Here is a 26,938-nt window from a genome sequence, read left to right as displayed (position 1 = left end):
GAAATGATTGTTATTGAGGTTAATAATAGCGTAGGAGTGAAAAAAAATAAATCACAAAACTGGTTTTTAGCACTTTTTATGCTTTTTTAAAAATAAATCAGAACCAAAACCTTTCGTCGGATGTTTTGGCAAAACAAATCAGAACCCAAAACCCTAAAAGTGGCCGGTGCACACCCTTACTTTTAATGTGTCCTTGTGACCACAGCAGGGGGCACAGGGAAGCACCGGTTCTCCAAACCGTCGCTGGCACGTCTACCTAAACTGGTAAGAGCTGGAAGATCATATTTCAATGGAAACTCAACCATGAAAGTGATCATAAAACAGAGGAGAGCACCGACGGTGAACTGGATTCTAGGTTCAGCTGTAGTTGTTAGAAGGACACAAGACTTGGCATGGGATTTGCGGCGTTTTCCAGCTAGTCGGTATGAACTAGTCCGGATATGGAATGAGTTATCGGACTTACAGATTCTTAGTCAAGGCACTCTTCTTCTGTTGTAACGTTGGACATCTGTCCAAGTGCCCATGTCATGGACTGACACCCCCCCCCCCACCCCTTCCCAAAGAACAAGCTACGCAATACTAGCAAAACCACTGCCTGTACAAGGGGTTAAATAAGCCCCCCCCATCTTCATCCATGATGTCTCTGTGCTATATAGTCTTTGCTCTCATTCAGTAGGGAGTGTTCAGTGTTTTGTATGATTCTCTTCCTCTAAGAGAACATAATACGATACTTGATCTGTCCTTGGTCCCTTTAACTATGTATTACCACCAAGGAAACATTATAGGTGTCCCCTCTCCCGAGCCCATCATAGAGAACCAGCAATCATAGGTCACCATCTTTAAAAGGCGCCAGAAGAGTGGGAGGACCAACCACGAGCCACAAGCTCCTGCTTGCGCCTCCTCCCGCTCACTATGTTTTTGGCCAGGACTGTTGGAGAAATAGAGGAGCCCTAAGGACAGCAGAGATGTAGGAAGGCTTGCTGGTGTTGAGGGCTCTGTAGGTATAGGTGAGAACTTTCAATTGAAGTTTTGAGGGTAAGAGGACCCAAATTAGGTATTTGCAAAGTGAAGTAGCAGGAAGTCTTGTATCATTGACAATTAATTGAAGTAGGGAGCGATGGGCGAGAGTGAAAGCCACCTAGGTTACAGTAGTCAAGGCGGGATATGATGAGGGAGTGGACTAGACTTGATTGCAACTTGAGTAAGAAAGGCACGTTCTAGGAGCAGGTAATGCTCGGTTACCCACTAACAAAGGTGTAATCCTGTTTTGTTTTTTAATGACATGAAATCGAGAAAATAAAAAGCCAAAAGAACCAACACACACATTTCTTTAAATCCAACAGATTTGTTCACTTTAATGAAGAGGAGGTAGCTTTAGGGGGAGGAAAAGGTCTATAAATGCAGAAAACAGAACATTCAGAGATCCCAGAGCAGAGTGAAAGGGGGTGTCCTCATAGCGGTAGTTAAATAATTCTCCCAGAACCCTCTTAGCAGCCGTTAACACGTTTCCAGGAATCAACAAGTCAGAGTAAAGGGAAGGACACCCAGCAAAGTCTTCTGTAAGAGATCACATACGTTCTACTCTGGCTTAGAACAGTTACTGCGGCTTTCACAAAGGGAATGGGGCATCTGGCCACACGAAATCTGCCGTCACCAATTTAGGTGCCTGTTCCTTCCACATCGGCCATCGTAAAAACTCTATAAACGTCACAAATATAAGGTTTAAAAAGACATAACAAACTCAGCTTACATTTTTTTTTGAGCAGGCTAAAACAAAGGAGTGCACTCGCCACAGGAATCCAGTCCTTCAGACAGCTCTGAGACATTCAGTTCTATATCCTATCTCCTGCGGATGTCCATCCATAAAACAAGTCACAATCATAAGTCTCGGGGACCAAGGAGGTCTCATGGACACCAGCGTTCTTGAGCGACATCAGCTCCAGATAGCAGACCCTTCTTCTCCGAGCGGAAGCATTAGATGCAACGACTCCATAAAGGATCAGTGGACGTTGCTTTAGAATCCTTCCTTCTCGACTTACCAGTCTTCCAAAAATTACCTTATGGAAAAAAAACAATCAAACCAAAAAAAAAAAACCAGAACACACTGCGCTGTGCCTTTGCAATGGAAAATTAAAAAATGTTTTAAAATGTAAAAATTGCCAGCAGTTAAAATATCTCCGTGTCACAAAGGTGTCTGTACACCTCTTGTCGACAGATAGGGTAGTAGGGGCGGCATTCGGAAGAGTCTTAGGAGCTGCTGGTCGCCGACTCCCCGTCCTCTTGCTTCAGGCGCTTCTTGGCGCGTATCTCGTTCATGGCCTCCTCGATGGATCGCGTGTCTCGCTTATTAGCGACAGGAACTGGAGGACAACGGAAAGGAGCACAAACATTACAAGAGAGCCAACACTTCACAACAATGGTCACAGATTCTACTACAGCCGCTCTGTTCTATCCACAGAAATACTACAACTGTCTGACAGAACGGACGATCTCCAACATTCTGCTTCCTACAATTTCTACGTCCTTCGACTCCGATCAAGAAAGGGTCAGCAGCCTCTGTTTGTAATTTAAAAGTTTCTAGGTGGACAAGACTGAATTTTTTGATTACTCTCCAGGTTTCCCTCAAATGATCTCTATAGGTAGCACCTCTAGAGGTCAGCAAATTATACACTTAAGTTAAATAGAGCTCCCGGGGATAGAACAAACATCTCGTAACGTCATCCCGGTCTTGACTGACATCTGAAGGATGTGCGCAAAAAAACATTGGGAGCATCTGTTGATTCAGAAAACTTGGGACAGAAATAACGGTTTGGTAGATGGAGGCTTCTTACCGCAGCCGTACGTCTTGTTGGCTTGCAGAGTGTGGGCAGCGTCCTTGGCAGCCACTTTCCCAATCAGGTGACTGTATTTATCCTTGTAGTCGGTGGTGGGGTTGACACAGGATGGACCCCTCAACGCGTCAGCCTCTGCCTCTCTCCGAGCCAACTCCTGCCGGGACACAGAATGTTTTAACATCAAACACCCTGAACCACCCTCGTACCCTTAGTGGGCTATTCTACCAGGGTACCACCGCTTTGTTTATTCACTGTCTATGCTGAAACAACCCTCTGACCTACAAACCAACATTGCAGTACGACTGCTTGATCACATAGCCCACCGAGTAATTCTTCACAATGACAATCTGGATGGACCAATACGCAATAACTGGCTCTTATTCTCGTATGTCTCCAATTTTCTTATAGATTGTAAGCAATACCCTCATACCTGTCTGTTAATACCCTGTCTTGTTTTATTACGGTGTATGTTCCTCGGTGTACAGCAGTACAAAGTAGGCTTTGTCCTTGTAACGGCTGTTCGTTCAGCTGTCACAGCCGCTGCCGTTTGTCTGAGTATACAATCAAACTGGAGGCTGAGGGACTCCAGGCACCATCCTAACTTGGGGGAGGTATCTTTAGTTAGGATTATAGTATTACAGAGATCCTACTGTACCAGCGATTAGAAGACTCCACACTATACTATGACATTACAAGTCAGGTACTAGGACCTCCCACAAACCACCCATACTCAGTCCCCCTTCCCCATTAAAATCAGTCCCATGTTCAGTGTAGACAACCAGCCCTTGTACCTTCAACCTCCTCTTCTCCTCCGCCTTGCTGGGGTCCCATTCCTCGCCATTACGATATGCCTCCAGCTCTTCATCACACGGGGCAAACTCCTGAAAGGGAAACACTGTGAGATCGAAGGTTTCACGAGACGAGGGGCTAGATTTACTAAACTGCGGGTTTGAAAAAGGTGGAGATGTTGCCTATAGCAACCAGATTCTACTTATCGTTTGTTTAGTACATTCTACAAAATGACAGCTAGAATCTGATTGGTTGCTATAGGCAACATCTCCACTTTTTCAAACCTGCAGTATGTATGTAAACATACCCCTGAGTGTACGACAAACCCCAGAGACTAGCAGAGGGCCAACTCACATTCTTAAATATCATGACGTATCTGCTCTCCTCATCCTCTCCGAATGAGAAAGACGTCAGTCCGGCCACTTCCACAACGTCATGACTGGAAGAGAGAGAAACGGAAAAAACTTTGGTACAGGAGACATGTGCGCACTGCATACACAATGTATATACCAACAATTTTGGAAAAGATACTTTATATTTTTCTTTGTTACCAATGATAATAACAAGGATACAGGAAGATTCCAGAAATTCCTTTGACAAAAAGGACAGTTGGGGGTCACTCCAAGGACATTAATATAGGAAATCCATATACATGAAAACACCACTTTCCTTAATCCCTAGTCTACATTTGTAATCAGAGAAACTAGTTGCATCAATAAAGTAATCCATAGATACAAGTTGTATGAGGATAGAAAACAATATCTTCCTAAACAAGCAATCTAACACATTCAGGTTTCCTATGCATATGAGCAGAGATTTATAACTTGTTTAGTGGACTTAATATTATATTAATATACCACAGTTATGTGTCAAAAGAAATATATCCTATGTATAGAACTGCTGGCAAGAAGTGTATCGGAACAAAACAAAATAAATAAATAAAGCCAGTTGTAAAACAGATTAGCATACCCACAAACTTCTGTCAGTGACCTCACAGAGCAAAATAAATGTATTTAAAAGTCTTGAAATATTGTTAGAAGTTGACAGCTCTTGTGGCTAGCATATACCAGGCTGGTGAATTATGAAGGTGTATTACGAAAATGTTTTTGCATTTTTATTTTCTATATGTCTGTCGATTTGTTCTTTTTTTTGTACAATAAGTGTTTTGCGACTTGTCATTAAACACTCATTTAATAATGTTCTATCTTTGTGTTCTTAAAGAATTCACGTATTCAGCAACGCTTTTAGAACGCTACATAAATAACTGCAGGGAATTGTTTGGCATATAATAAATAATCCCTGCATTAATTTAGGCTGTGGTTGCATTGTAGAAAGTCAAGTAGTAACGTTAGACTACCTAAGAGTGTATACCATATACTACATACAGCTATGTACATGAACATGCAGCACATGTACACAAAAAAGTACCTTACAACAATAAGTAAAACATTTCAGTACTAGGAGAGGAAAAGCTTCAGGATACAGGATCCTGCCACAAACACAACACGCACAAGATCACTCACAGAATACTGCGCTCAATCTTCCCCATCGGCTTAAACTTCTTCTTGGTCATTGTGGTGTCCTGGATAAACTGCGAGATTTGCTTCTCCATCTGGAATACACGGATTATCTGAGTTATTATGTATGGGGAGGGACAGACTCATAGCTCCCTCCTGTCTGTCACCCTGCAGGGGGAGGGACAGACTCATAGCTCCCTTCTGTCTGTGTCACCCTGTAGGGGGAGGGACAGACTCATAGCTCCCTTCTGTCTGTGTCACCCTGCAGGGGGAGGGACAGACTCATAGCTCCCTTCTGTCTGTGTCACCCTGCAGGGGGAGGGGCAGACTCATAGCTCCCTTCTGTCTGTGTTACCCTACAGGGGGAGGGACAGACTCATGGCTTCCTCCTACCTGTCGGTCACTCACCTTTTTCCTAAACTCCATTTTCTGTCTCTTTTCATGTTCTTGAAGATTCTTGATCCGGGCTGCTTGCTCTGTAAAATCAGACAACAACATTATCTAACATATAAACCTCAGCCATCACCATGACACTACTTACAACCATTGAAGAGAACATAATTCCACAGGCTGGAATGGAACACAATGACCTCTTCCCATAGATTAAACTCCTCTCCTCCTGCTTAGTTTTTGACGGGTGGACGGAGGGAAGATCAAATCTTTTACCACTGATTTTTTTTCTGCCGATGCCATCATTGAACACAAAATTGGTCAATTATTAAGTGCATAGGACATTTGTGATCAAATAATAGTCTATAGGAAATTGTAAGATTTTGAGATTGTTTGTATCTCAATCGTCCTTGTGTGTCACTAACCCATATCATTGATCTGCCCTCATCCTCCAGCTCTGTGCACCAACATCTCTCTCCTTGCACCTATGAAAGGAGGGGGTGATGCACAGAGTTTACAGTAGTGTAATATAAGGAGACCAGCGTCTGAAATCCCCTTATTCTGTGTAAGACAAGTGCACCTGTAATTACAGTGCACACAACAATCTATTCCAATAATAGTCAACTTGCGTCCCGCCAACAGTTAATAGTGCCAGCATGACGGCCTATGTCTCCATCCACACTGGCGTCTGAATTATGCTTGTCCTTGGCATACAATCATCTGTAAAAGACTAGGAAAAACACTGAACATCAATGGGTGTGTAGATTACGAACTTTGGGCACCGGCACAGAGGAGGTTTACACCACATGCTAGAACAAACTTAGATGACCAGTAACTCTCCTGCAGATTTGGGACTACAAGCCCCAGCATGCACTTCTGTGTATAGACACCCCACTCCCCCCAGAGTGTGAATTTGCATAATCCATTCCACCTATGGACTATACAACAGTCTCACACACTATATAGAACTCCCACAGTATAATACACCAATAGCATGTGTTAAATATGATTTTTTGTTAAGGCCTCATAAGGCCTTTGTTCAGCCATTTTATTGTAACTTGTATAGAAATATTATTTGCTAGAAGAGATTATTCATTTTTCTGTTAACTTGCAGTCTTGCAATATGTGAGCCTATGGCCTTGAAGTTGAACTAATAGAGAACACCTGAAGAATGTAACCAGTTATGAAAACAATAATGAGCTTCATATCCAGCTGGTAGTATGGGAGCTGTATCCATGGTGTTGCACATAGCATATCTCCAACTCCCCTTGAGATAAGAAATAATAGGCTCATCTGTCCTTAGAAGGGGGAGAAAAGTAAACACCTCAAGAATACGTGAGAAAGTTAATCAGTAGCGCTTCTCATAAACTAGTGGTATAAACTATTGTATGCATATGACGTAGGATTCATTTATTCAGTAGCCTATAAAAACCTGTATTTTTGTATCAATAAACTAGAGAATATTCCTTGTATACAGAACTTGGTCTGTGTCAATTCTCTCCAGCTGATTGAAGCGCTTCCAGATATACTTGACACCACAGGCTGACTTGGGTCAGAATTTTAGATTTAACAACTTGGAGGTCGCCACAGAGATTCGCTGTCCAGCAGGCTACAAGACAGACAACGGAGGTTTCCCAGCACATTGAACCCCAACATCCGCGGTCAGTAGATTTCTACTCGTTGGTCTTCCTAGTCTGGGTCACCTCATGTCTGTCTGAGGCACCTGACACGCGAATTTGTGAGTCTCAAGTATCATCTGATTAATATAATACAGCATTAACCCAATTTGTTTACTGTAATTGTATTGTTGATTAGATTTTTGAAAGATGATTGAATTTTGAGTGCATGTGTTTGTACCTATGTATGATGTATAAAGCATAAAAGTCACATAAGACATTGATCAAAGAAGCATGTAATGGAATAGAGGGATTTAGAGAGTTATTGTTTTGAACATTGAGTGAACATTTTAGACACCATCCCCAGAGGTATATCAAAGAAGGGAGATTCTGTAATCTGCCCAAATTGTGTAAGAGAGATTTCCAAAAGACCTTCGTCCCAGATACTGTCAAAGAAGCTATTTAGCACGGACATCCAGTACAAGGAGTCCACAGAACGGGACGTCCAGTGCAAGGACAACCCACAGAAACTAGATAAGAGTCTCGATTTGGACTCAACAGAATACTGTCAATACGAGTAATATAGATAGTAAACAAATGACAGCAGCTCCCTCATAGATATGATGCACAAAGACTAAAGGAAATGGGGGAGTAGAAGGTCTGCAGGGAATTTTTCAAGAAAGCGGGGATAGCCAAAGATATGTGTGGATGGAGAAACAAAGGTGTTGCAAGTGGTAATGTGACAAGAACAAAGGGGTATTGAGATCAAACCCCAAGAGATTGTTTGAGGTGGCACAGGAAAGTTAAGAGATCTGAAAAGTCGAAATATATGTGGATATGCTAAATGCATCGGAAGCTGAATAATGAATCAAGTAGGTTGTATATTATAAATGTATGTTTGATCCTGTGCAGCTGAATAAGTGAAATGTGCCCCTCCCTTATTCTGTGTAAATGATTTCAGTGTGTTGAGATAAGAAGCACACTGTTTTTTGTTTTTTGACAATGTATGTAAAATTAAAAAAATGTGTCCGGAGTGCTGATTGATGATAACATGTTGAAGCTAACTTGTATTTAGTGTAATGCTGGGACTTGTAGTTCCACAGCAGTAGGCTGGAAGATGTCAGTTAAGTTTTCTTTCTCTGTATGTGAGTTTTGTCTCCGTCTTACTGCGTGTGAGAGAGATCCGTGATAATTCACATTGTTTGTTCTCTGTCTTAGTGCTCTATAAGGGAGATGTTTGATTTACTTTAAATCACAATGTTTGTCTGTCTTGTCCGTTTTTTACAAGAGACATGTTTCAAGGTTGAAAAAGTTGTACATTCATTGCTTAATGATAAGCTTTTAAAAAGATACAAAAGAAGTTTTAAAATGTTTGGTCCGATTGCACGGACAAGATTGTAAATAATGTACATTATCACTATAAGTACTAGTGTCAGAACAAAGCTGGCTGGGATCCAACAAGCCGTTTCTGTATTTGAACAAAATAATTTTGTTTCTGAAGTTCAGAAATATAGCTTTCTCTTTAATGAAGTTGAGAATTGTGGGAGTGAGCTTACATGCTGTTTTTATCTGTGTTAAAATGGCGCTGATGAATGTTCTCAGAAATCAGGAGGGTTTGTTATGCCTTTAAAGAAATGTTACGAGATAAAATGTCGTCTGTGAGCGAGACTTAAGTGAATATATTTTTACTTTGAACACGAAAATCACAGAATCTAGAAATATGTGTGAATATTTGGTCACGGGAGAGAGATTTTGTTGAGAAAATGTTGAATGATTTACAGACACAATGTATTGTGTCTAACGAGAGTACTCTGATTTATGAGACAGTGCTGCTTTTAAAATGGTTGAATACTTGGAACCAAGATTCCAGATTGAATGTTTCTAAACCCGGAAATTTAATTAGTGTCATTTAAAAGGGCTGTACTAAGAGATGATAAGAAAGGAGTGGCTTTGAACACTCGCCCAGGTCTCGTCACTTTGACATTCTCTATTTGTGAAATTAGGGACTGCCCCTTTGAGGAAATCAAGGCATGGAACGCATAGCGTCACAGTTAAGCTTTTAGCAGCTGTTCACTGGTTACCTGATAACAGTATACACGCATGTTACAGTTACAGTAATTCCTAGTAAATAAATGTTAATCTCTATGCAAAAGTTTTTTTATTCACAGGTCTCCAGCTGCAAAGACCCATTAGGCAATCCAGATTGCATTGATTTAACTTCCAATGCACCATCTTTGCACCACAACAAACATAAGTATAAACTAATGAAGGATTTAAATAACGTAAACTCTTCTGAGTAATGATTACCTTGTTTTGGAAGAGATATTAGAGTTTATGTGCTATTCACATAGCAAATGCATGAACTAGGTGGTTTTTCTGTATGTGCAGAAAGCAAAAGGTTTTTATTTGTATCCTCATTACAGTTTTGAGTAAATCAGTGTTTGTAAAGACATTTACTGCCCTTATTTACTGTGCTATAATTGTCATATACTGTAAATAATTCTTTTTATTGTGGGTATGGTAATGCATTGATGGGAATTCTATATTTTTACAGAAATGAAAAAGATTTAAGACTTTAAGAGCAATTGTATGTGCTCCTGCATTAGCACTTCTGGATCATAGCAAGCCATTTATACTCTCCTCTGAGCAGAACCAAATGTTTAACCAATTTTAAGCTGAAATAACTTCAACGCCAGCACTGGCTTTGCCAGATTATGACAAGCCTTTCACATTATTTTGTTATGAAGTCAGTGCACATGTACAAGGAGTACTGACACAAATACATGGTCGCAAGCTAAGGTCACTTGCATACTACTCTGCTTTAGTGCTTGAAAAGAGTATAGATATTGTGCTAGGACACCCAGTTACCTTAACGGTATCGTACGTTGTGACAGAAACCAAGCACAAGCAAAACATTTGTTACCGGCCAGATTTACTAAGTATGAAGATATACAGCACAAAGGACATTCCCTCCTATTGTGAAATGAGTGACATATAACACTTGCCGAGCGCACTGTGTATTTTCTTCCTCCCTTTCCTTTTTTTATTAGAAGAAAAAAAAAAAAAAAGGAAGCACAAGAGGCCCCAGAGCCTCTCATGTTCACAGATATATGTTAAGACCTTCAGACAAGGGGAATCTGAGTAAACTGTATTTTAAGTTTTTTAAAGGTCCAAGGGAGACCAGAGAGGGGAGTTCATTGATATTAGCAGGAGGAATATAGATTGCACGTTATTTTCCTTTGCTGTGCGCTGTAGATGTGTACTAGACTAGAAAGGAAAGCCAAGTTTGGAAGAACCAGACTCAGGCCCATAGTAATGTATAGATCATTATACATAATTAGAAAATTCTAATATGAAAGTTTAACCCAACCAAATAAAGAAAAGAGCAACCCATGACTACAGGGGTTTACACCCAATGCAGGAATGTGTTTGTGAGTATTGTGGCCCAACACATTATTATATACACTAATAGAACTGATGATGTGGCTTATTAACAGGTTATTTAAGCTAAGTGTTTCTCTTCCAGAAGAATTAAAGTTACCACATCTGTCTTAACCGTTGTACTGTACACTCCATCTAATGAGTGTAAACTTTGTGGAACTCAGAAACCAAGAACCTTGTCCTTGGATTCCACATGCTCCTTACTGAAGCCTATCCTAATGAAGTAGCACTGCTTACTCCCAGTAACGTTACACTTAAGCAGTGCACAATGTTGAATCCTGCTGCCTTATTGCAGCAAGTTTCAAAAGATGGGAGAAGTACCTGTATATATTGGGGTTACCCTAGGGATTTGGGGGAATTTCATTCCAGCTTGAACAGAAAGAAAGGAAAAAAAAAAAATGCAAACAAAATTTTTCTGAACATGATTGCATAGAACTAATGAAACAAGAATCTCTGGTTTTATCTCACATTAAAGATAAACCATTACCAGATGCAGACATCACTCTTTTTGTAGATGGTTCACACTATCACATAGATCCTGTCCCGTATACAGGGTGTGCTGTAACCACACACACAGAAATAGTGATTCAACAGACTCTACCGAGTCACATGTCAGCACAAGAAGCTGAACTAAAGGCCCTGACACTTGCATGCATATATGCAAAAGGACAAAGAGTAAATATTTACACTGATTCAAGTTATGCATTTGTAATTGCGCATGATTATGGCCCTGTATGGAAAAGTAGGGACCTTATGGGTTCAGCAAGCAAACCAGTCAATATGATGAACATACCAGGGCATTGTTCACTGCATTCCAGCTGTCCTCCAAACAGTGATGAAGATGAAGACACACACAGAGATACTACCCCCGAAGCTAAGTGAAATAGACCAGGCCGCACGAGAAGCCGCCATAGCCCCAGTACCCCAAGGGGAGTCTATTTACATGGTGACCCCCTGACCCCTGTTTGACCAGAGCACACTCCAACTTATGGAAAGACAAGCAACAGAAAATAAGAAAAAGACTTGGGCAATACATGGAGCACTAGAAGTGCAAGGAGTGGTGTAAAGGTCAGCGTTTGTGTCTGCCAAAAGTAGTTTATCCCATTATGGCCAATATAGCACACGAGAAAGTGCATCTGGGAAAAGATGCTATGGTTGTACTCACTAGCAGCTTATGGATAGTACCAGGGTTCGCCCAAGCAGCACAGTCGTTAGTGGCAGAATGCCTAGTCTGTGCACAAAGTAACCCGAGTAAGTCTGTCCTATGGAAAAGCACACCCCAGACATAATATCCCTATAAGAGGATACAGATAGACTTTATAACTTCCCAAATGCTCGGGCTTTGAGAATGTGCTTGTCTGTGTCAACTTCTTTAGTCACTGGCTGGAGACATGGCTGTATAGAAAAGCAAATGCTAAAGCATTAGCCAAGAAAATTGCGAATGAGGTAATCTGATGATATGGTGTACCAGAGGTCATTGTAAGTGACAGAGGGATACACTTTACGGGGCAAGGATTCCAGAAACTATCACACCCCCTACAGATCCCAAAGTTCAGGATGTATGGAGCGCCTTAATGGTACACTGAAATTGAAAATGCAGAAAATAATGGCTGAAACAGGTCTGCCATGGATCTCATGTTTACCTGCACTCAGTAAAAAATACTGCTAGGAAAGACACAGGTTTAACACCATATGAGATATTGTTTGGCACAGCAAACAGAACAGGCTGTTATTTTCCATAGCAACTACACCATGTATATAGTGATTTGTTGAATTATGTTGCCTTATTATAGAAACAACTAACTGAAATACATGGTCAAATATTCTCCTCCATTGCAAACCCTAATTTTGATACAGGTACCCATAAACTGCACCCTGGGGGGCTGGGTGGTCGTGAGAAAGCACATCAGGAGAAGTCTTGAACCCAGATACAAGGGTCCTTATCAAGTCCTGTTGACAACTCCCATGGCAGTGAAAGTACAGGAAAGAGACACCTGGATTCACGCATAACACTGCAAAGTCTTCAAATCAGGGGAGTCTTGTTCTGATAAATAGAAATGACTGTCTCATTGTATTGATATGTCTTGCCAGAATAATTGTGACTGAAGTAGGGATTAAGGCCTCCCTAACCCAGTATGAAACAGACAGTTAAGTGACATATTGCCTATGCCACTGTGAGAAACATATGGGAAGGAGTGCTCAACAATTTGCACTCATAGTAGAGTAAACTCTGAAAATGTCTTTGTGCAGATGCATAACCTCATTGGTAAAGTTGTCAGTAATGATTCATGTTGGATATTGGAAATATTGGCATTAGTAGCAAATGGTTTAGCAATCCTGTTGATCGTATAGGTGATAATGAAACTAAATATATGGCTGATTAAGAAGTTACTGACACTTGATTGTTGTCTCTCCAAAAAGGGAACCACTGAAAATCCCGAACCTCTGATGATCACAGAAATTACTTCTGAAACCTGACCAGACTATGAGTGTCATGAATTATTTGGACTAGCAAAGCCAAAGAACTGCAGAGTTTGCAACAAGAAACTACTAAAGATTGAACAAAGGACATGCAAGGCCTGCAGAACTACTATAGACTCATTAACTATCTTTTAAGAAACCATCTTTTAAGAAACCATCTTCTAAGAAACCATCTTTTCTAGACATGGACATTTGCCAAAATGCATCTCCTCATAAATCAAGTTAGGACAGGGAGGATCACAGGCTTATTAGTGGGGGATGAGTTGACAGATTCCTAAGGGGACCAACTCTATGCATGTGGCCTCCTACATGTGTATAAGTACCTGCTTATTAAGAATGTGGTTCTATAGATAGGATTAGGTAGGTAGGAGGAGAAAGGGTCGAAAATTGAATAAAAGATGGGAAATGTTAAATATGATTTTTTGTTAAGGCCTCATAAGGCCTTTGTTCAGCCATTTTATTGTAACTTGTATAGAAATATTATTTGCTAGAAGAGATTATTCATTTTTCTGTTAACTTGCAGTTTTGCAATATGTGAGCCTATGGCCTTGAAGTTGAACTAATAGAGAACACCTGAAGAATGTAACCAGTTATGAAAACAATAATGAGCTTCATATCCAGCTGGTAGTATGGGAGCTGTATCCATGGTGTTGCACATAGCATATCTCCAACTCCCCTTGAGATAAGAAATAATAGGCTCATCTGTCCTTAGAAGGGGGAGAAAAGTAAACACCTCAAGAATACGTGAGAAAGTTAATCAGTAGCGCTTCTCATAAACTAGTGGTATAAACTATTGTATGCATATGACGTAGGATTCATTTATTCAGTAGCCTATAAAAACCTGTATCTTTGTATCAATAAACTAGAGAATATTCCTTGCATACAGAACTTGGTCTGTGTCAATTCTCTCCAGCTGATTGAAGCGCTTCCAGATATACTTGACACCACAGGCTGACTTGGGTCAGAATTTTAGATTTAACACATGTAAGACTGGCCCTTTAAAAGAGTTTGAGCGACAAGCACTGCAGCCATTAGGGGGAGATGACGTCACAGACAGAGATGGGGCCATGATGAAGACTGGCAGCCCCACTCATCCAGAGGCAGAAAGAATCAACGCCTCAGTCAACCAATAACAAACGAACTGCGCAACAGCCTGGAAAACACAACAACCAATCAGCGTCCAAACAATACGAAAAGCATGCGCCGATTGGTCGCTCTGTCGCCCAGCTAACTGCGGCTGAGGAGGAAAAAATAACCCTCCTAACTACTACGCAGCCAATCATTATGCGGCACCAGCCAGAGTTTCACACTGATTGGTCGCTTAGGATACGGTATAGAACAGACTGGCAAGCGCTCCAACCAATGAGATCGCGGGCTGGAGCCGGTCATGAATATGCGGACACCGGGCAGCCGTCGCCGCGCTCCGGGCTTAGAGAGCCGAATGGCCAGTGTCCCCTCTCCAGGTTGATAAGAGCGGACTCACCCTTAGCTTTCCGCCGACTCTCCTTGTCCCCGACCACAGGCGGCCGCTCCATGGAGCTTAGGATAGAACCGAGCAGATCCGCCATCTTGGATCCTGTGAGCGGGAGGGCGCGCGCTCCAGTAGTTAAACGTGCGCGCTCCCTTAAAGTCGCAACAGCGCCCTCTGTGTCCCCATCTGTTCCTACAGCCTTAAAGCGGCAATGCGCGCTCCTGAGTGTAGAAGACGTGGCAGCGCCACCTGCAGGCAGATAAATGAACTGATACCTGGGAGTAATTCCCTGCAGTATTTCTTATAATATACTGGTAAGCCGAGTCTTCCACCGCCCCACGCAGGGCAGAGTTACCCCGGAGTCGCTTCCTGGAGGCTTACACCTCCCCCTGGACCCGTCACCTCTCCTGCACCCCAGGACTGATTCACAATACAAATCTGTTTTCCAGGTGCCCCGCCCCATTTCATGGTGTGGGATTGTGCGATGTAAATTTGCGCAATAGAGTGTGGTATGGCGGGAGGTTGTCCTGTGAGTGTGAGCCACACCTCCAGAGTCCTGTGAGTGTGAGCAATACCTCCGGAGTCCTGTGAGTGTGAGCCATACCTCCAGAGTCCTGTGAGTGTGAGCAATACCTCCGGAGTCCTGTGAGTGTGAGCCATACCTCCGGAGTCCTGTGAGCGTGAGCCATACCTCCGGAGTCCTGTGAGCGTGAGCCATACCTCCGGAGTCCTGTGAGTGTAAGCCATACCTCCGGAGTCCTGTGAGTGTAAGCTGTACCTCCGGAATCCTGTGAGTGTGGACAACACCTCCGAAGTCCTGTGAGCGTGAGCCATACCTCCGGAGTCCTGTGAGCGTGAGCCATACCTCCGGAGTCCTGTGAGCGTGAGCCATACCTCCGGAGTCCTGTGAGTGTAAGTCATGCCTCTGGAGTCCTGTGAGTGTAAGCCATACCTCTGGAGTCCTGTGAGTGTAAGCCGTATCTCCGGAGTCCTGTGAGTGTGAGCCATACCTCTGAAATCCTGTGAGTGTGAGCCATACCTCCGGAATCCTGTGAGTGTGGACAACACCTCCAGAGTCCTGTGAGTGTAAGCCGTACCTCCGGAGTCCTGTGAGTGTGAGCCATACCTCCGGAGTCCTGTGAGCGTGAGCCATACCTCCGGAGTCCTGTGAGCGTGAGCCATACCTCCGGAGTCCTGTGAGCGTGAGCCATACCTCCGGAGTCCTGTGAGTGTGAGCCATACCTCCGGAGTCCTGTGAGCGTGAGCCATACCTCCGGAGTCCTGTGAGTGTGAGCCATACCTCCGGAGTCCTGTGAGCGTGACCCATACCTCCGGAGTCCTGTGAGTGTAAGTCATGCCTCTGGAGTCCTGTGAGTGTAAGCCATACCTCTGGAGTCCTGTGAGTGTAAGCCGTATCTCCGGAGTCCTGTGAGTGTGAGCCATACCTCTGAAATCCTGTGAGTGTGAGCCATACCTCCGGAATCCTGTGAGTGTGGACAACACCTCCAGAGTCCTGTGAGTGTAAGCCGTACCTCCGGAGTCCTGTGAGTGTGAGCAATACCTCCGGTGTCCTGTGAGTGTGGACAACACCTCCGGGATCCTGTGAGTGTAAGCCGTACCTCCAGAGTCCTGTGTGTGTAAGCCGTACCTCTGGAGTCCTGTGAGTGTAAGCCGTACCTCGAGTCCTGTGAGTGTAAGCCGTACCTCTGGAGTCCTGTGAGTGTAAGCCATACCTCCGGTGTCCTGTGAGTGTGGACAACACCTCCGGGATCCTGTGAGTGTAAGCCGTACCTCCAGAGTCCTGTGTGTGTAAGCCGTACCTCTGGAGTCCTGTGAGTGTAAGCCGTACCTCTGGAGTCCTGTGAGTGTAAGCCGTACCTCTGGAGTCCTGTGAGTGTAAGCCGTACCTCCGGAGTCCTGTGAGTGTAAGCCATACCTCTGGAGTCCTGTGAGTGTAAGCCGTATCTCCGGAGTCCTGTGAGTGTGAGCCATACCTCTGAAATCCTGTGAGTGTGAGCCATACCTCCGGAATCCTGTGAGTGTGGACAACACCTCCAGAGTCCTGTGAGTGTAAGCCGTACCTCCGGAGTCCTGTGAGTGTGAGCAATACCTCCGGTGTCCTGTGAGTGTGGACAACACCTCCGGGATCCTGTGAGTGTAAGCCGTACCTCCAGAGTCCTGTGTGTGTAAGCCGTACCTCTGGAGTCCTGTGAGTGTAAGCCGTACCTCTGGAGTCCTGTGAGTGTAAGCCGTACCTCTGGAGTCCTGTGAGTGTGAGCCATACCTCCAGAGTCCTGTGAGTGTGAGCAATACCTCCGGAGTCCTGTGAGTGTGAGCCATACCTCCGGAGTCCTGTGAGCGTGAGCCATACCTCCGGAGTCCTGTGAGCGTGAGCCATACCTCCGGAGTCCTGTGAGTGTAAGCCATACCTCCGGAGTCCTGTGAGTGTGAGCCATACCTCCGGAGTCCTGTGAGTGTAAGCTGTACCTCCGGAATCCTGTGAGTGTGGACAACACCTCCGAAGTCCTGTGAGCGTGAGCCATACCTCCGGAGTCCTGTGAGCGTGAGCCATACCTCCGGAGTCCTGTGAGCGTGAGCCATACCTCCGGAGTCCTGTGAGCGTGAGCCATACCTCCGGAGTCCTGTGAGTGTAAGTCATGCCTCTGGAGTCCTGTGAGTGTAAGCCATACCTCTGGAGTCCTGTGAGTGTAAGCCGTATCTCCGGAGTCCTGTGAGTGTGAGCCATACCTCTGAAATCCTGTGAGTGTGAGCCATACCTCCGGAATCCTGTGAGTGTGGACAACACCTCCAGAGTCCTGTGAGTGTAAGCCGTACCTCCGGAGTCCTGTGAGTGTGAGCCATACCTCCGGAGTCCTGTGAGCGTGAGCCATACCTCCGGAGTCCTGTGAGTGTGAGCCATACCTCCGGAGTCCTGTGAGCGTGAGCCATACCTCCGGAGTCCTGTGAGTGTGAGCCATACCTCCGGAGTCCTGTGAGCGTGAGCCATACCTCCGGAGTCCTGTGAGTGTGAGCCATACCTCCGGAGTCCTGTGAGCGTGAGCCATACCTCCGGAGTCCTGTGAGTGTAAGTCATGCCTCTGGAGTCCTGTGAGTGTAAGCCATACCTCTGGAGTCCTGTGAGTGTAAGCCGTATCTCCGGAGTCCTGTGAGTGTGAGCCATACCTCTGAAATCCTGTGAGTGTGAGCCATACCTCCGGAATCCTGTGAGTGTGGACAACACCTCCGGAGTCCTGTGAGTGTAAGCCGTACCTCCGGAGTCCTGTGAGTGTGAGCAATACCTCCGGTGTCCTGTGAGTGTGGACAACACCTCCGGGATCCTGTGAGTGTAAGCCGTACCTCCAGAGTCCTGTGTGTGTAAGCCGTACCTCTGGAGTCCTGTGAGTGTAAGCCGTACCTCGAGTCCTGTGAGTGTAAGCCGTACCTCTGGAGTCCTGTGAGTGTAAGCCATACCTCCGGTGTCCTGTGAGTGTGGACAACACCTCCGGGATCCTGTGAGTGTAAGCCGTACCTCCAGAGTCCTGTGTGTGTAAGCCGTACCTCTGGAGTCCTGTGAGTGTAAGCCGTACCTCTGGAGTCCTGTGAGTGTAAGCCGTACCTCTGGAGTCCTGTGAGTGTAAGCCGTACCTCCGGAGTCCTGTGAGTGTAAGCCATACCTCCAGAGTCCTGTGAGTGTAAGCCGTACCTCCGGAGTCCTGTGAGTGTGAGCAATACCTCCGGTGTCCTGTGAGTGTGGACAACACCTCTGGGATCCTGTGAGTGTAAGCCGTACCTCCAGAGTCCTGTGTGTGTAAGCCGTACCTCTGGAGTCCTGTGAGTGTAAGCCGTACCTCGAGTCCTGTGAGTGTAAGCCGTACCTCTGGAGTCCTGTGAGTGTAAGCCATACCTCCGGTGTCCTGTGAGTGTGGACAACACCTCCGGGATCCTGTGAGTGTAAGCCGTACCTCCAGAGTCCTGTGTGTGTAAGCCGTACCTCTGGAGTCCTGTGAGTGTAAGCCGTACCTCTGGAGTCCTGTGAGTGTAAGCCGTACCTCTGGAGTCCTGTGAGTGTAAGCCGTACCTCCGGAGTCCTGTGAGTGTAAGCCATACCTCTGGAGTCCTGTGAGTGTAAGCCGTATCTCCGGAGTCCTGTGAGTGTGAGCCATACCTCTGAAATCCTGTGAGTGTGAGCCATACCTCCGGAATCCTGTGAGTGTGGACAACACCTCCAGAGTCCTGTGAGTGTAAGCCGTACCTCCGGAGTCCTGTGAGTGTGAGCAATACCTCCGGTGTCCTGTGAGTGTGGACAACACCTCCGGGATCCTGTGAGTGTAAGCCGTACCTCCAGAGTCCTGTGTGTGTAAGCCGTACCTCTGGAGTCCTGTGAGTGTAAGCCGTACCTCGAGTCCTGTGAGTGTAAGCCGTACCTCTGGAGTCCTGTGAGTGTAAGCCATACCTCCGGTGTCCTGTGAGTGTGGACAACACCTCCGGGATCCTGTGAGTGTAAGCCGTACCTCCAGAGTCCTGTGTGTGTAAGCCGTACCTCTGGAGTCCTGTGAGTGTAAGCCGTACCTCTGGAGTCCTGTGAGTGTAAGCCGTACCTCTGGAGTCCTGTGAGTGTAAGCCGTACCTCCGGAGTCCTGTGAGTGTAAGCCATACCTCCAGAGTCCTGTGAGTGTAAGCCGTACCTCCGGAGTCCTGTGAGTGTGAGCAATACCTCCGGTGTCCTGTGAGTGTGGACAACACCTCTGGGATCCTGTGAGTGTAAGCCGTACCTCCAGAGTCCTGTGTGTGTAAGCCGTACCTCTGGAGTCCTGTGAGTGTAAGCCGTACCTCGAGTCCTGTGAGTGTAAGCCGTACCTCTGGAGTCCTGTGAGTGTAAGCCATACCTCCGGTGTCCTGTGAGTGTGGACAACACCTCCGGGATCCTGTGAGTGTAAGCCGTACCTCCAGAGTCCTGTGTGTGTAAGCCGTACCTCTGGAGTCCTGTGAGTGTAAGCCGTACCTCTGGAGTCCTGTGAGTGTAAGCCGTACCTCTGGAGTCCTGTGAGTGTAAGCCGTACCTCCGGAGTCCTGTGAGTGTAAGCCATACCTCTGGAGTCCTGTGAGTGTAAGCCGTATCTCCGGAGTCCTGTGAGTGTGAGCCATACCTCTGAAATCCTGTGAGTGTGAGCCATACCTCCGGAATCCTGTGAGTGTGGACAACACCTCCAGAGTCCTGTGAGTGTAAGCCGTACCTCCGGAGTCCTGTGAGTGTGAGCAATACCTCCGGTGTCCTGTGAGTGTGGACAACACCTCCGGGATCCTGTGAGTGTAAGCCGTACCTCCAGAGTCCTGTGAGCGTGAGCCATACCTCCGGAGTCCTGTGAGTGTGAGCCATACCTCCGGAGTCCTGTGAGCGTGAGCCATACCTCCGGAGTCCTGTGAGTGTAAGTCATGCCTCTGGAGTCCTGTGAGTGTAAGCCATACCTCTGGAGTCCTGTGAGTGTAAGCCGTATCTCCGGAGTCCTGTGAGTGTGAGCCATACCTCTGAAATCCTGTGAGTGTGAGCCATACCTCCGGAATCCTGTGAGTGTGGACAACACCTCCAGAGTCCTGTGAGTGTAAGCCGTACCTCCGGAGTCCTGTGAGTGTGAGCAATACCTCCGGTGTCCTGTGAGTGTGGACAACACCTCCGGGATCCTGTGAGTGTAAGCCGTACCTCTGGAGTCCTGTGTGTGTAAGCCGTACCTCTGGAGTCCTGTGAGTGTAAGCCGTACCTCGAGTCCTGTGAGTGTAAGCCGTACCTCTGGAGTCCTGTGAGTGTAAGCCATACCTCCGGTGTCCTGTGAGTGTGGACAACACCTCCGGGATCCTGTGAGTGTAAGCCCTACCTCCAGAGTCCTGTGTGTGTAAGCCGTACCTCTGGAGTCTTGTGAGTGTAAGCCGTACCTCTGGAATCCTGTGAGTGTAAGCCGTACCTCTGGAGTCCTGTGAGTGTAAGCCGTACCTCCGGAGTCCTGTGAGTGTAAGCCGTACCTCTGGAGTCCTGTGAGTGTAAGCCGTATCTCCGGAGTCCTGTGAGTGTGAGCCATACCTCTGAAATCCTGTGAGTGTGAGCCATACCTCCGGAATCCTGTGAGTGTGGACAACACCTCCAGAGTCCTGTGAGTGTAAGCCGTACCTCTGGAGTCCTGTGAGTGTAAGCCGTACCTCTGGAGTCCTGTGAGTGTGAGCCATACCTCCAGAGTCCTGTGAGTGTGAGCAATACCTCCGGAGTCCTGTGAGTGTGAGCCATACCTCCGGAGTCCTGTGAGCGTGAGCCATACCTCCGGAGTCCTGTGAGCGTGAGCCATACCTCCGGAGTCCTGTGAGTGTAAGCCATACCTCCGGAGTCCTGTGAGTGTGAGCCATACCTCCGGAGTCCTGTGAGTGTAAGCTGTACCTCCGGAATCCTGTGAGTGTGGACAACACCTCCGAAGTCCTGTGAGCGTGAGCCATACCTCCGGAGTCCTGTGAGCGTGAGCCATACCTCCGGAGTCCTGTGAGCGTGAGCCATACCTCCGGAGTCCTGTGAGTGTAAGTCATGCCTCTGGAGTCCTGTGAGTGTAAGCCATACCTCTGGAGTCCTGTGAGTGTAAGCCGTATCTCCGGAGTCCTGTGAGTGTGAGCCATACCTCTGAAATCCTGTGAGTGTGAGCCATACCTCCGGAATCCTGTGAGTGTGGACAACACCTCCAGAGTCCTGTGAGTGTAAGCCGTACCTCCGGAGTCCTGTGAGTGTGAGCCATACCTCCGGAGTCCTGTGAGCGTGAGCCATACCTCCGGAGTCCTGTGAGTGTGAGCCATACCTCCGGAGTCCTGTGAGCGTGAGCCATACCTCCGGAGTCCTGTGAGTGTGAGCCATACCTCCGGAGTCCTGTGAGCGTGAGCCATACCTCCGGAGTCCTGTGAGTGTGAGCCATACCTCCGGAGTCCTGTGAGCGTGAGCCATACCTCCGGAGTCCTGTGAGTGTAAGTCATGCCTCTGGAGTCCTGTGAGTGTAAGCCATACCTCTGGAGTCCTGTGAGTGTAAGCCGTATCTCCGGAGTCCTGTGAGTGTGAGCCATACCTCTGAAATCCTGTGAGTGTGAGCCATACCTCCGGAATCCTGTGAGTGTGGACAACACCTCCGGAGTCCTGTGAGTGTAAGCCGTACCTCCGGAGTCCTGTGAGTGTGAGCAATACCTCCGGTGTCCTGTGAGTGTGGACAACACCTCCGGGATCCTGTGAGTGTAAGCCGTACCTCCAGAGTCCTGTGTGTGTAAGCCGTACCTCTGGAGTCCTGTGAGTGTAAGCCGTACCTCGAGTCCTGTGAGTGTAAGCCGTACCTCTGGAGTCCTGTGAGTGTAAGCCATACCTCCGGTGTCCTGTGAGTGTGGACAACACCTCCGGGATCCTGTGAGTGTAAGCCGTACCTCCAGAGTCCTGTGTGTGTAAGCCGTACCTCTGGAGTCCTGTGAGTGTAAGCCGTACCTCTGGAGTCCTGTGAGTGTAAGCCGTACCTCTGGAGTCCTGTGAGTGTAAGCCGTACCTCCGGAGTCCTGTGAGTGTAAGCCATACCTCCAGAGTCCTGTGAGTGTAAGCCGTACCTCCGGAGTCCTGTGAGTGTGAGCAATACCTCCGGTGTCCTGTGAGTGTGGACAACACCTCTGGGATCCTGTGAGTGTAAGCCGTACCTCCAGAGTCCTGTGTGTGTAAGCCGTACCTCTGGAGTCCTGTGAGTGTAAGCCGTACCTCGAGTCCTGTGAGTGTAAGCCGTACCTCTGGAGTCCTGTGAGTGTAAGCCATACCTCCGGTGTCCTGTGAGTGTGGACAACACCTCCGGGATCCTGTGAGTGTAAGCCGTACCTCCAGAGTCCTGTGTGTGTAAGCCGTACCTCTGGAGTCCTGTGAGTGTAAGCCGTACCTCTGGAGTCCTGTGAGTGTAAGCCGTACCTCTGGAGTCCTGTGAGTGTAAGCCGTACCTCCGGAGTCCTGTGAGTGTAAGCCATACCTCTGGAGTCCTGTGAGTGTAAGCCGTATCTCCGGAGTCCTGTGAGTGTGAGCCATACCTCTGAAATCCTGTGAGTGTGAGCCATACCTCCGGAATCCTGTGAGTGTGGACAACACCTCCAGAGTCCTGTGAGTGTAAGCCGTACCTCCGGAGTCCTGTGAGTGTGAGCAATACCTCCGGTGTCCTGTGAGTGTGGACAACACCTCCGGGATCCTGTGAGTGTAAGCCGTACCTCCAGAGTCCTGTGTGTGTAAGCCGTACCTCTGGAGTCCTGTGAGTGTAAGCCGTACCTCGAGTCCTGTGAGTGTAAGCCGTACCTCTGGAGTCCTGTGAGTGTAAGCCATACCTCCGGTGTCCTGTGAGTGTGGACAACACCTCCGGGATCCTGTGAGTGTAAGCCGTACCTCCAGAGTCCTGTGTGTGTAAGCCGTACCTCTGGAGTCCTGTGAGTGTAAGCCGTACCTCTGGAGTCCTGTGAGTGTAAGCCGTACCTCTGGAGTCCTGTGAGTGTAAGCCGTACCTCCGGAGTCCTGTGAGTGTAAGCCATACCTCCAGAGTCCTGTGAGTGTAAGCCGTACCTCCGGAGTCCTGTGAGTGTGAGCAATACCTCCGGTGTCCTGTGAGTGTGGACAACACCTCTGGGATCCTGTGAGTGTAAGCCGTACCTCCAGAGTCCTGTGTGTGTAAGCCGTACCTCTGGAGTCCTGTGAGTGTAAGCCGTACCTCGAGTCCTGTGAGTGTAAGCCGTACCTCTGGAGTCCTGTGAGTGTAAGCCATACCTCCGGTGTCCTGTGAGTGTGGACAACACCTCCGGGATCCTGTGAGTGTAAGCCGTACCTCCAGAGTCCTGTGTGTGTAAGCCGTACCTCTGGAGTCCTGTGAGTGTAAGCCGTACCTCTGGAGTCCTGTGAGTGTAAGCCGTACCTCTGGAGTCCTGTGAGTGTAAGCCGTACCTCCGGAGTCCTGTGAGTGTAAGCCATACCTCTGGAGTCCTGTGAGTGTAAGCCGTATCTCCGGAGTCCTGTGAGTGTGAGCCATACCTCTGAAATCCTGTGAGTGTGAGCCATACCTCCGGAATCCTGTGAGTGTGGACAACACCTCCAGAGTCCTGTGAGTGTAAGCCGTACCTCCGGAGTCCTGTGAGTGTGAGCAATACCTCCGGTGTCCTGTGAGTGTGGACAACACCTCCGGGATCCTGTGAGTGTAAGCCGTACCTCCAGAGTCCTGTGAGCGTGAGCCATACCTCCGGAGTCCTGTGAGTGTGAGCCATACCTCCGGAGTCCTGTGAGCGTGAGCCATACCTCCGGAGTCCTGTGAGTGTAAGTCATGCCTCTGGAGTCCTGTGAGTGTAAGCCATACCTCTGGAGTCCTGTGAGTGTAAGCCGTATCTCCGGAGTCCTGTGAGTGTGAGCCATACCTCTGAAATCCTGTGAGTGTGAGCCATACCTCCGGAATCCTGTGAGTGTGGACAACACCTCCAGAGTCCTGTGAGTGTAAGCCGTACCTCCGGAGTCCTGTGAGTGTGAGCAATACCTCCGGTGTCCTGTGAGTGTGGACAACACCTCCGGGATCCTGTGAGTGTAAGCCGTACCTCTGGAGTCCTGTGTGTGTAAGCCGTACCTCTGGAGTCCTGTGAGTGTAAGCCGTACCTCGAGTCCTGTGAGTGTAAGCCGTACCTCTGGAGTCCTGTGAGTGTAAGCCATACCTCCGGTGTCCTGTGAGTGTGGACAACACCTCCGGGATCCTGTGAGTGTAAGCCCTACCTCCAGAGTCCTGTGTGTGTAAGCCGTACCTCTGGAGTCCTGTGAGTGTAAGCCGTACCTCTGGAGTCCTGTGAGTGTAAGCCGTACCTCTGGAGTCCTGTGAGTGTAAGCCGTACCTCCGGAGTCCTGTGAGTGTAAGCCGTACCTCTGGAGTCCTGTGAGTGTAAGCCGTATCTCCGGAGTCCTGTGAGTGTGAGCCATACCTCTGAAATCCTGTGAGTGTGAGCCATACCTCCGGAATCCTGTGAGTGTGGACAACACCTCCAGAGTCCTGTGAGTGTAAGCCGTACCTCCGGAGTCCTGTGAGTGTGAGCAATACCTCCGGTGTCCTGTGAGTGTGGACAACACCTCCGGGATCCTGTGAGTGTAAGCCGTACCTCCAGAGTCCTGTGTGTGTAAGCCGTACCTCTGGAGTCCTGTGAGTGTAAGCCGTACCTCTGGAGTCCTGTGAGTGTAAGCCGTACCTCTGGAGTCCTGTGAGTGTAAGCCATACCTCCGGTGTCCTGTGAGTGTGGACAACACCTCCGGGATCCTGTGAGTGTAAGCCGTACCTGCAGAGTCCTGTGTGTGTAAGCCGTACCTCCGGAGTCCTGTGAGTGTAAGCTGTACCTCTGGAGTCCTGTGAGTGTAAGCCGTACCTCTGGAGTCCTGTGAGTGTGAGCCATACCTCCGGAGTCCTGTGAGCGTGAGCCATACCTCCGGAGTCCTGTGAGTGTAAGTCATGCCTCTGGAGTCCTGTGAGTGTAAGCCATACCTCTGGAGTCCTGTGAGTGTAAGCCGTATCTCCGGAGTCCTGTGAGTGTGAGCCATACCTCTGAAATCCTGTGAGTGTGAGCCATACCTCCGGAATCCTGTGAGTGTGGACAACACCTCCAGAGTCCTGTGAGTGTAAGCCGTACCTCCGGAGTCCTGTGAGTGTGAGCAATACCTCCGGTGTCCTGTGAGTGTGGACAACACCTCCGGGATCCTGTGAGTGTAAGCCGTACCTCTGGAGTCCTGTGTGTGTAAGCCGTACCTCTGGAGTCCTGTGAGTGTAAGCCGTACCTCGAGTCCTGTGAGTGTAAGCCGTACCTCCAGAGTCCTGTGTGTGTAAGCCGTACCTCTGGAGTCCTGTGAGTGTAAGCCGTACCTCTGGAGTCCTGTGAGTGTAAGCCGTACCTCTGGAGTCCTGTGAGTGTAAGCCGTACCTCCGGAGTCCTGTGAGTGTAAGCCGTACCTCTGGAGTCCTGTGAGTGTAAGCCGTATCTCCGGAGTCCTGTGAGTGTGAGCCATACCTCTGAAATCCTGTGAGTGTGAGCCATACCTCCGGAATCCTGTGAGTGTGGACAACACCTCCAGAGTCCTGTGAGTGTAAGCCGTACCTCCGGAGTCCTGTGAGTGTGAGCAATACCTCCGGTGTCCTGTGAGTGTGGACAACACCTCCGGGATCCTGTGAGTGTAAGCCGTACCTCCAGAGTCCTGTGTGTGTAAGCCGTACCTCTGGAGTCCTGTGAGTGTAAGCCGTACCTCTGGAGTCCTGTGAGTGTAAGCCGTACCTCTGGAGTCCTGTGAGTGTAAGCCGTACCTCTGGAGTCCTGTGAGTGTAAGCCATACCTCCGGTGTCCTGTGAGTGTGGACAACACCTCCGGGATCCTGTGAGTGTAAGCCGTACCTGCAGAGTCCTGTGTGTGTAAGCCGTACCTCCGGAGTCCTGTGAGTGTAAGCTGTACCTCTGGAGTCCTGTGAGTGTAAGCCGTACCTCTGGAGTCCTGTGAGTGTAAGCCATACCTCCGGAGTCCTGTGAGTGTAAGCCGTACCTCTGGAGTCCTGTGAGTGTAAGCCGTACCTCTGGAGTCCTGTGAGTGTAAGCCATACCTCCGGAGTCCTGTGAGTGTGAGCCGTACCTCCGGAGTCCTGTGAGTGTGAGCCGTACCTCCGGAGTCCTGTGAGTGTGAGCAATACTCCGGAGTCCTGTGAGTGTGGACAACACCTCCGGGATCCTGTGAGTGTGAGCAATACCTCCGGTGTCCTGTGAGTGTGGACAACACCTCCGGGATCCTGTGAGTGTAAGCCGTACCTCTGGAGTCCTGTGTGTGTAAGCCGTACCTCTGGAGTCCTGTGAGTGTAAGCCGTACCTCGAGTCCTGTGAGTGTAAGCCGTACCTCTGGAGTCCTGTGAGTGTAAGCCATACCTCCGGTGTCCTGTGAGTGTGGACAACACCTCCGGGATCCTGTGAGTGTAAGCCGTACCTCCAGAGTCCTGTGTGTGTAAGCCGTACCTCTGGAGTCCTGTGAGTGTAAGCCGTACCTCTGGAGTCCTGTGAGTGTGAGCCGTACCTCCGGAGTCCTGTGAGTGTGAGCCGTACCTCCGGAGTCCTGTGAGTGTGAGCAATACTCCGGAGTCCTGTGAGTGTGGACAACACCTCCGGGATCCTGTGAGTGTGAGCAATACCTCCGGTGTCCTGTGAGTGTGGACAACACCTCCGGGATCCTGTGAGTGTAAGCCGTACCTCTGGAGTCCTGTGTGTGTAAGCCGTACCTCTGGAGTCCTGTGAGTGTAAGCCGTACCTCGAGTCCTGTGAGTGTAAGCCGTACCTCTGGAGTCCTGTGAGTGTAAGCCATACCTCCGGTGTCCTGTGAGTGTGG

At 48.0% G+C, this 26,938-nt stretch overlaps 2 protein-coding genes and 1 long non-coding RNA gene across 3 annotated transcripts in view; 2 read left to right on the top strand and 1 right to left on the bottom strand.

Annotated features, from left to right (window-relative positions):
• Positions 1–1,325: 1,325 nt before the first annotated feature.
• Positions 1,326–14,670, bottom strand: SPAG7 (sperm associated antigen 7). The gene is made up of 7 exons (XM_075206283.1): positions 14,552–14,670; positions 5,549–5,616; positions 5,147–5,235; positions 3,978–4,062; positions 3,626–3,715; positions 2,832–2,988; positions 1,326–2,360 (listed from the first exon to the last, which is right to left on the bottom strand). Exons 1-7 carry the CDS (start codon positions 14,634–14,636, stop codon positions 2,248–2,250), a joined length of 687 nt encoding a protein of 228 aa, XP_075062384.1. The 5' UTR covers positions 14,637–14,670; the 3' UTR covers positions 1,326–2,247.
• On the top strand, positions 7,364–13,956 carry LOC142151032 (uncharacterized). The gene is made up of 2 exons (XR_012691134.1): positions 7,364–8,018; positions 12,445–13,956. It is a non-coding gene; the product is annotated as an uncharacterized LOC142151032 (long non-coding RNA).
• LOC142151031 (F-box only protein 24-like) overlaps positions 14,663–26,938 on the top strand; it is a 32,691-nt gene continuing 20,415 nt past the window's right edge. The window contains exon 1 of the transcript XR_012691132.1: positions 14,663–14,853. The gene's annotated coding sequence lies outside the window, so the exon portion shown is untranslated. The remainder of the gene's footprint in view (positions 14,854–26,938) is intronic.

Source organism: Mixophyes fleayi, chromosome 4 (genome assembly GCF_038048845.1).
Source record: "Mixophyes fleayi isolate aMixFle1 chromosome 4, aMixFle1.hap1, whole genome shotgun sequence".
Taxonomy (NCBI): Eukaryota; Metazoa; Chordata; class Amphibia; order Anura; family Limnodynastidae; genus Mixophyes; species Mixophyes fleayi.
The sequence above is the reverse complement of the archived record's forward strand: the minus strand, read 5'-3'. Positions and strand labels throughout refer to the sequence as shown.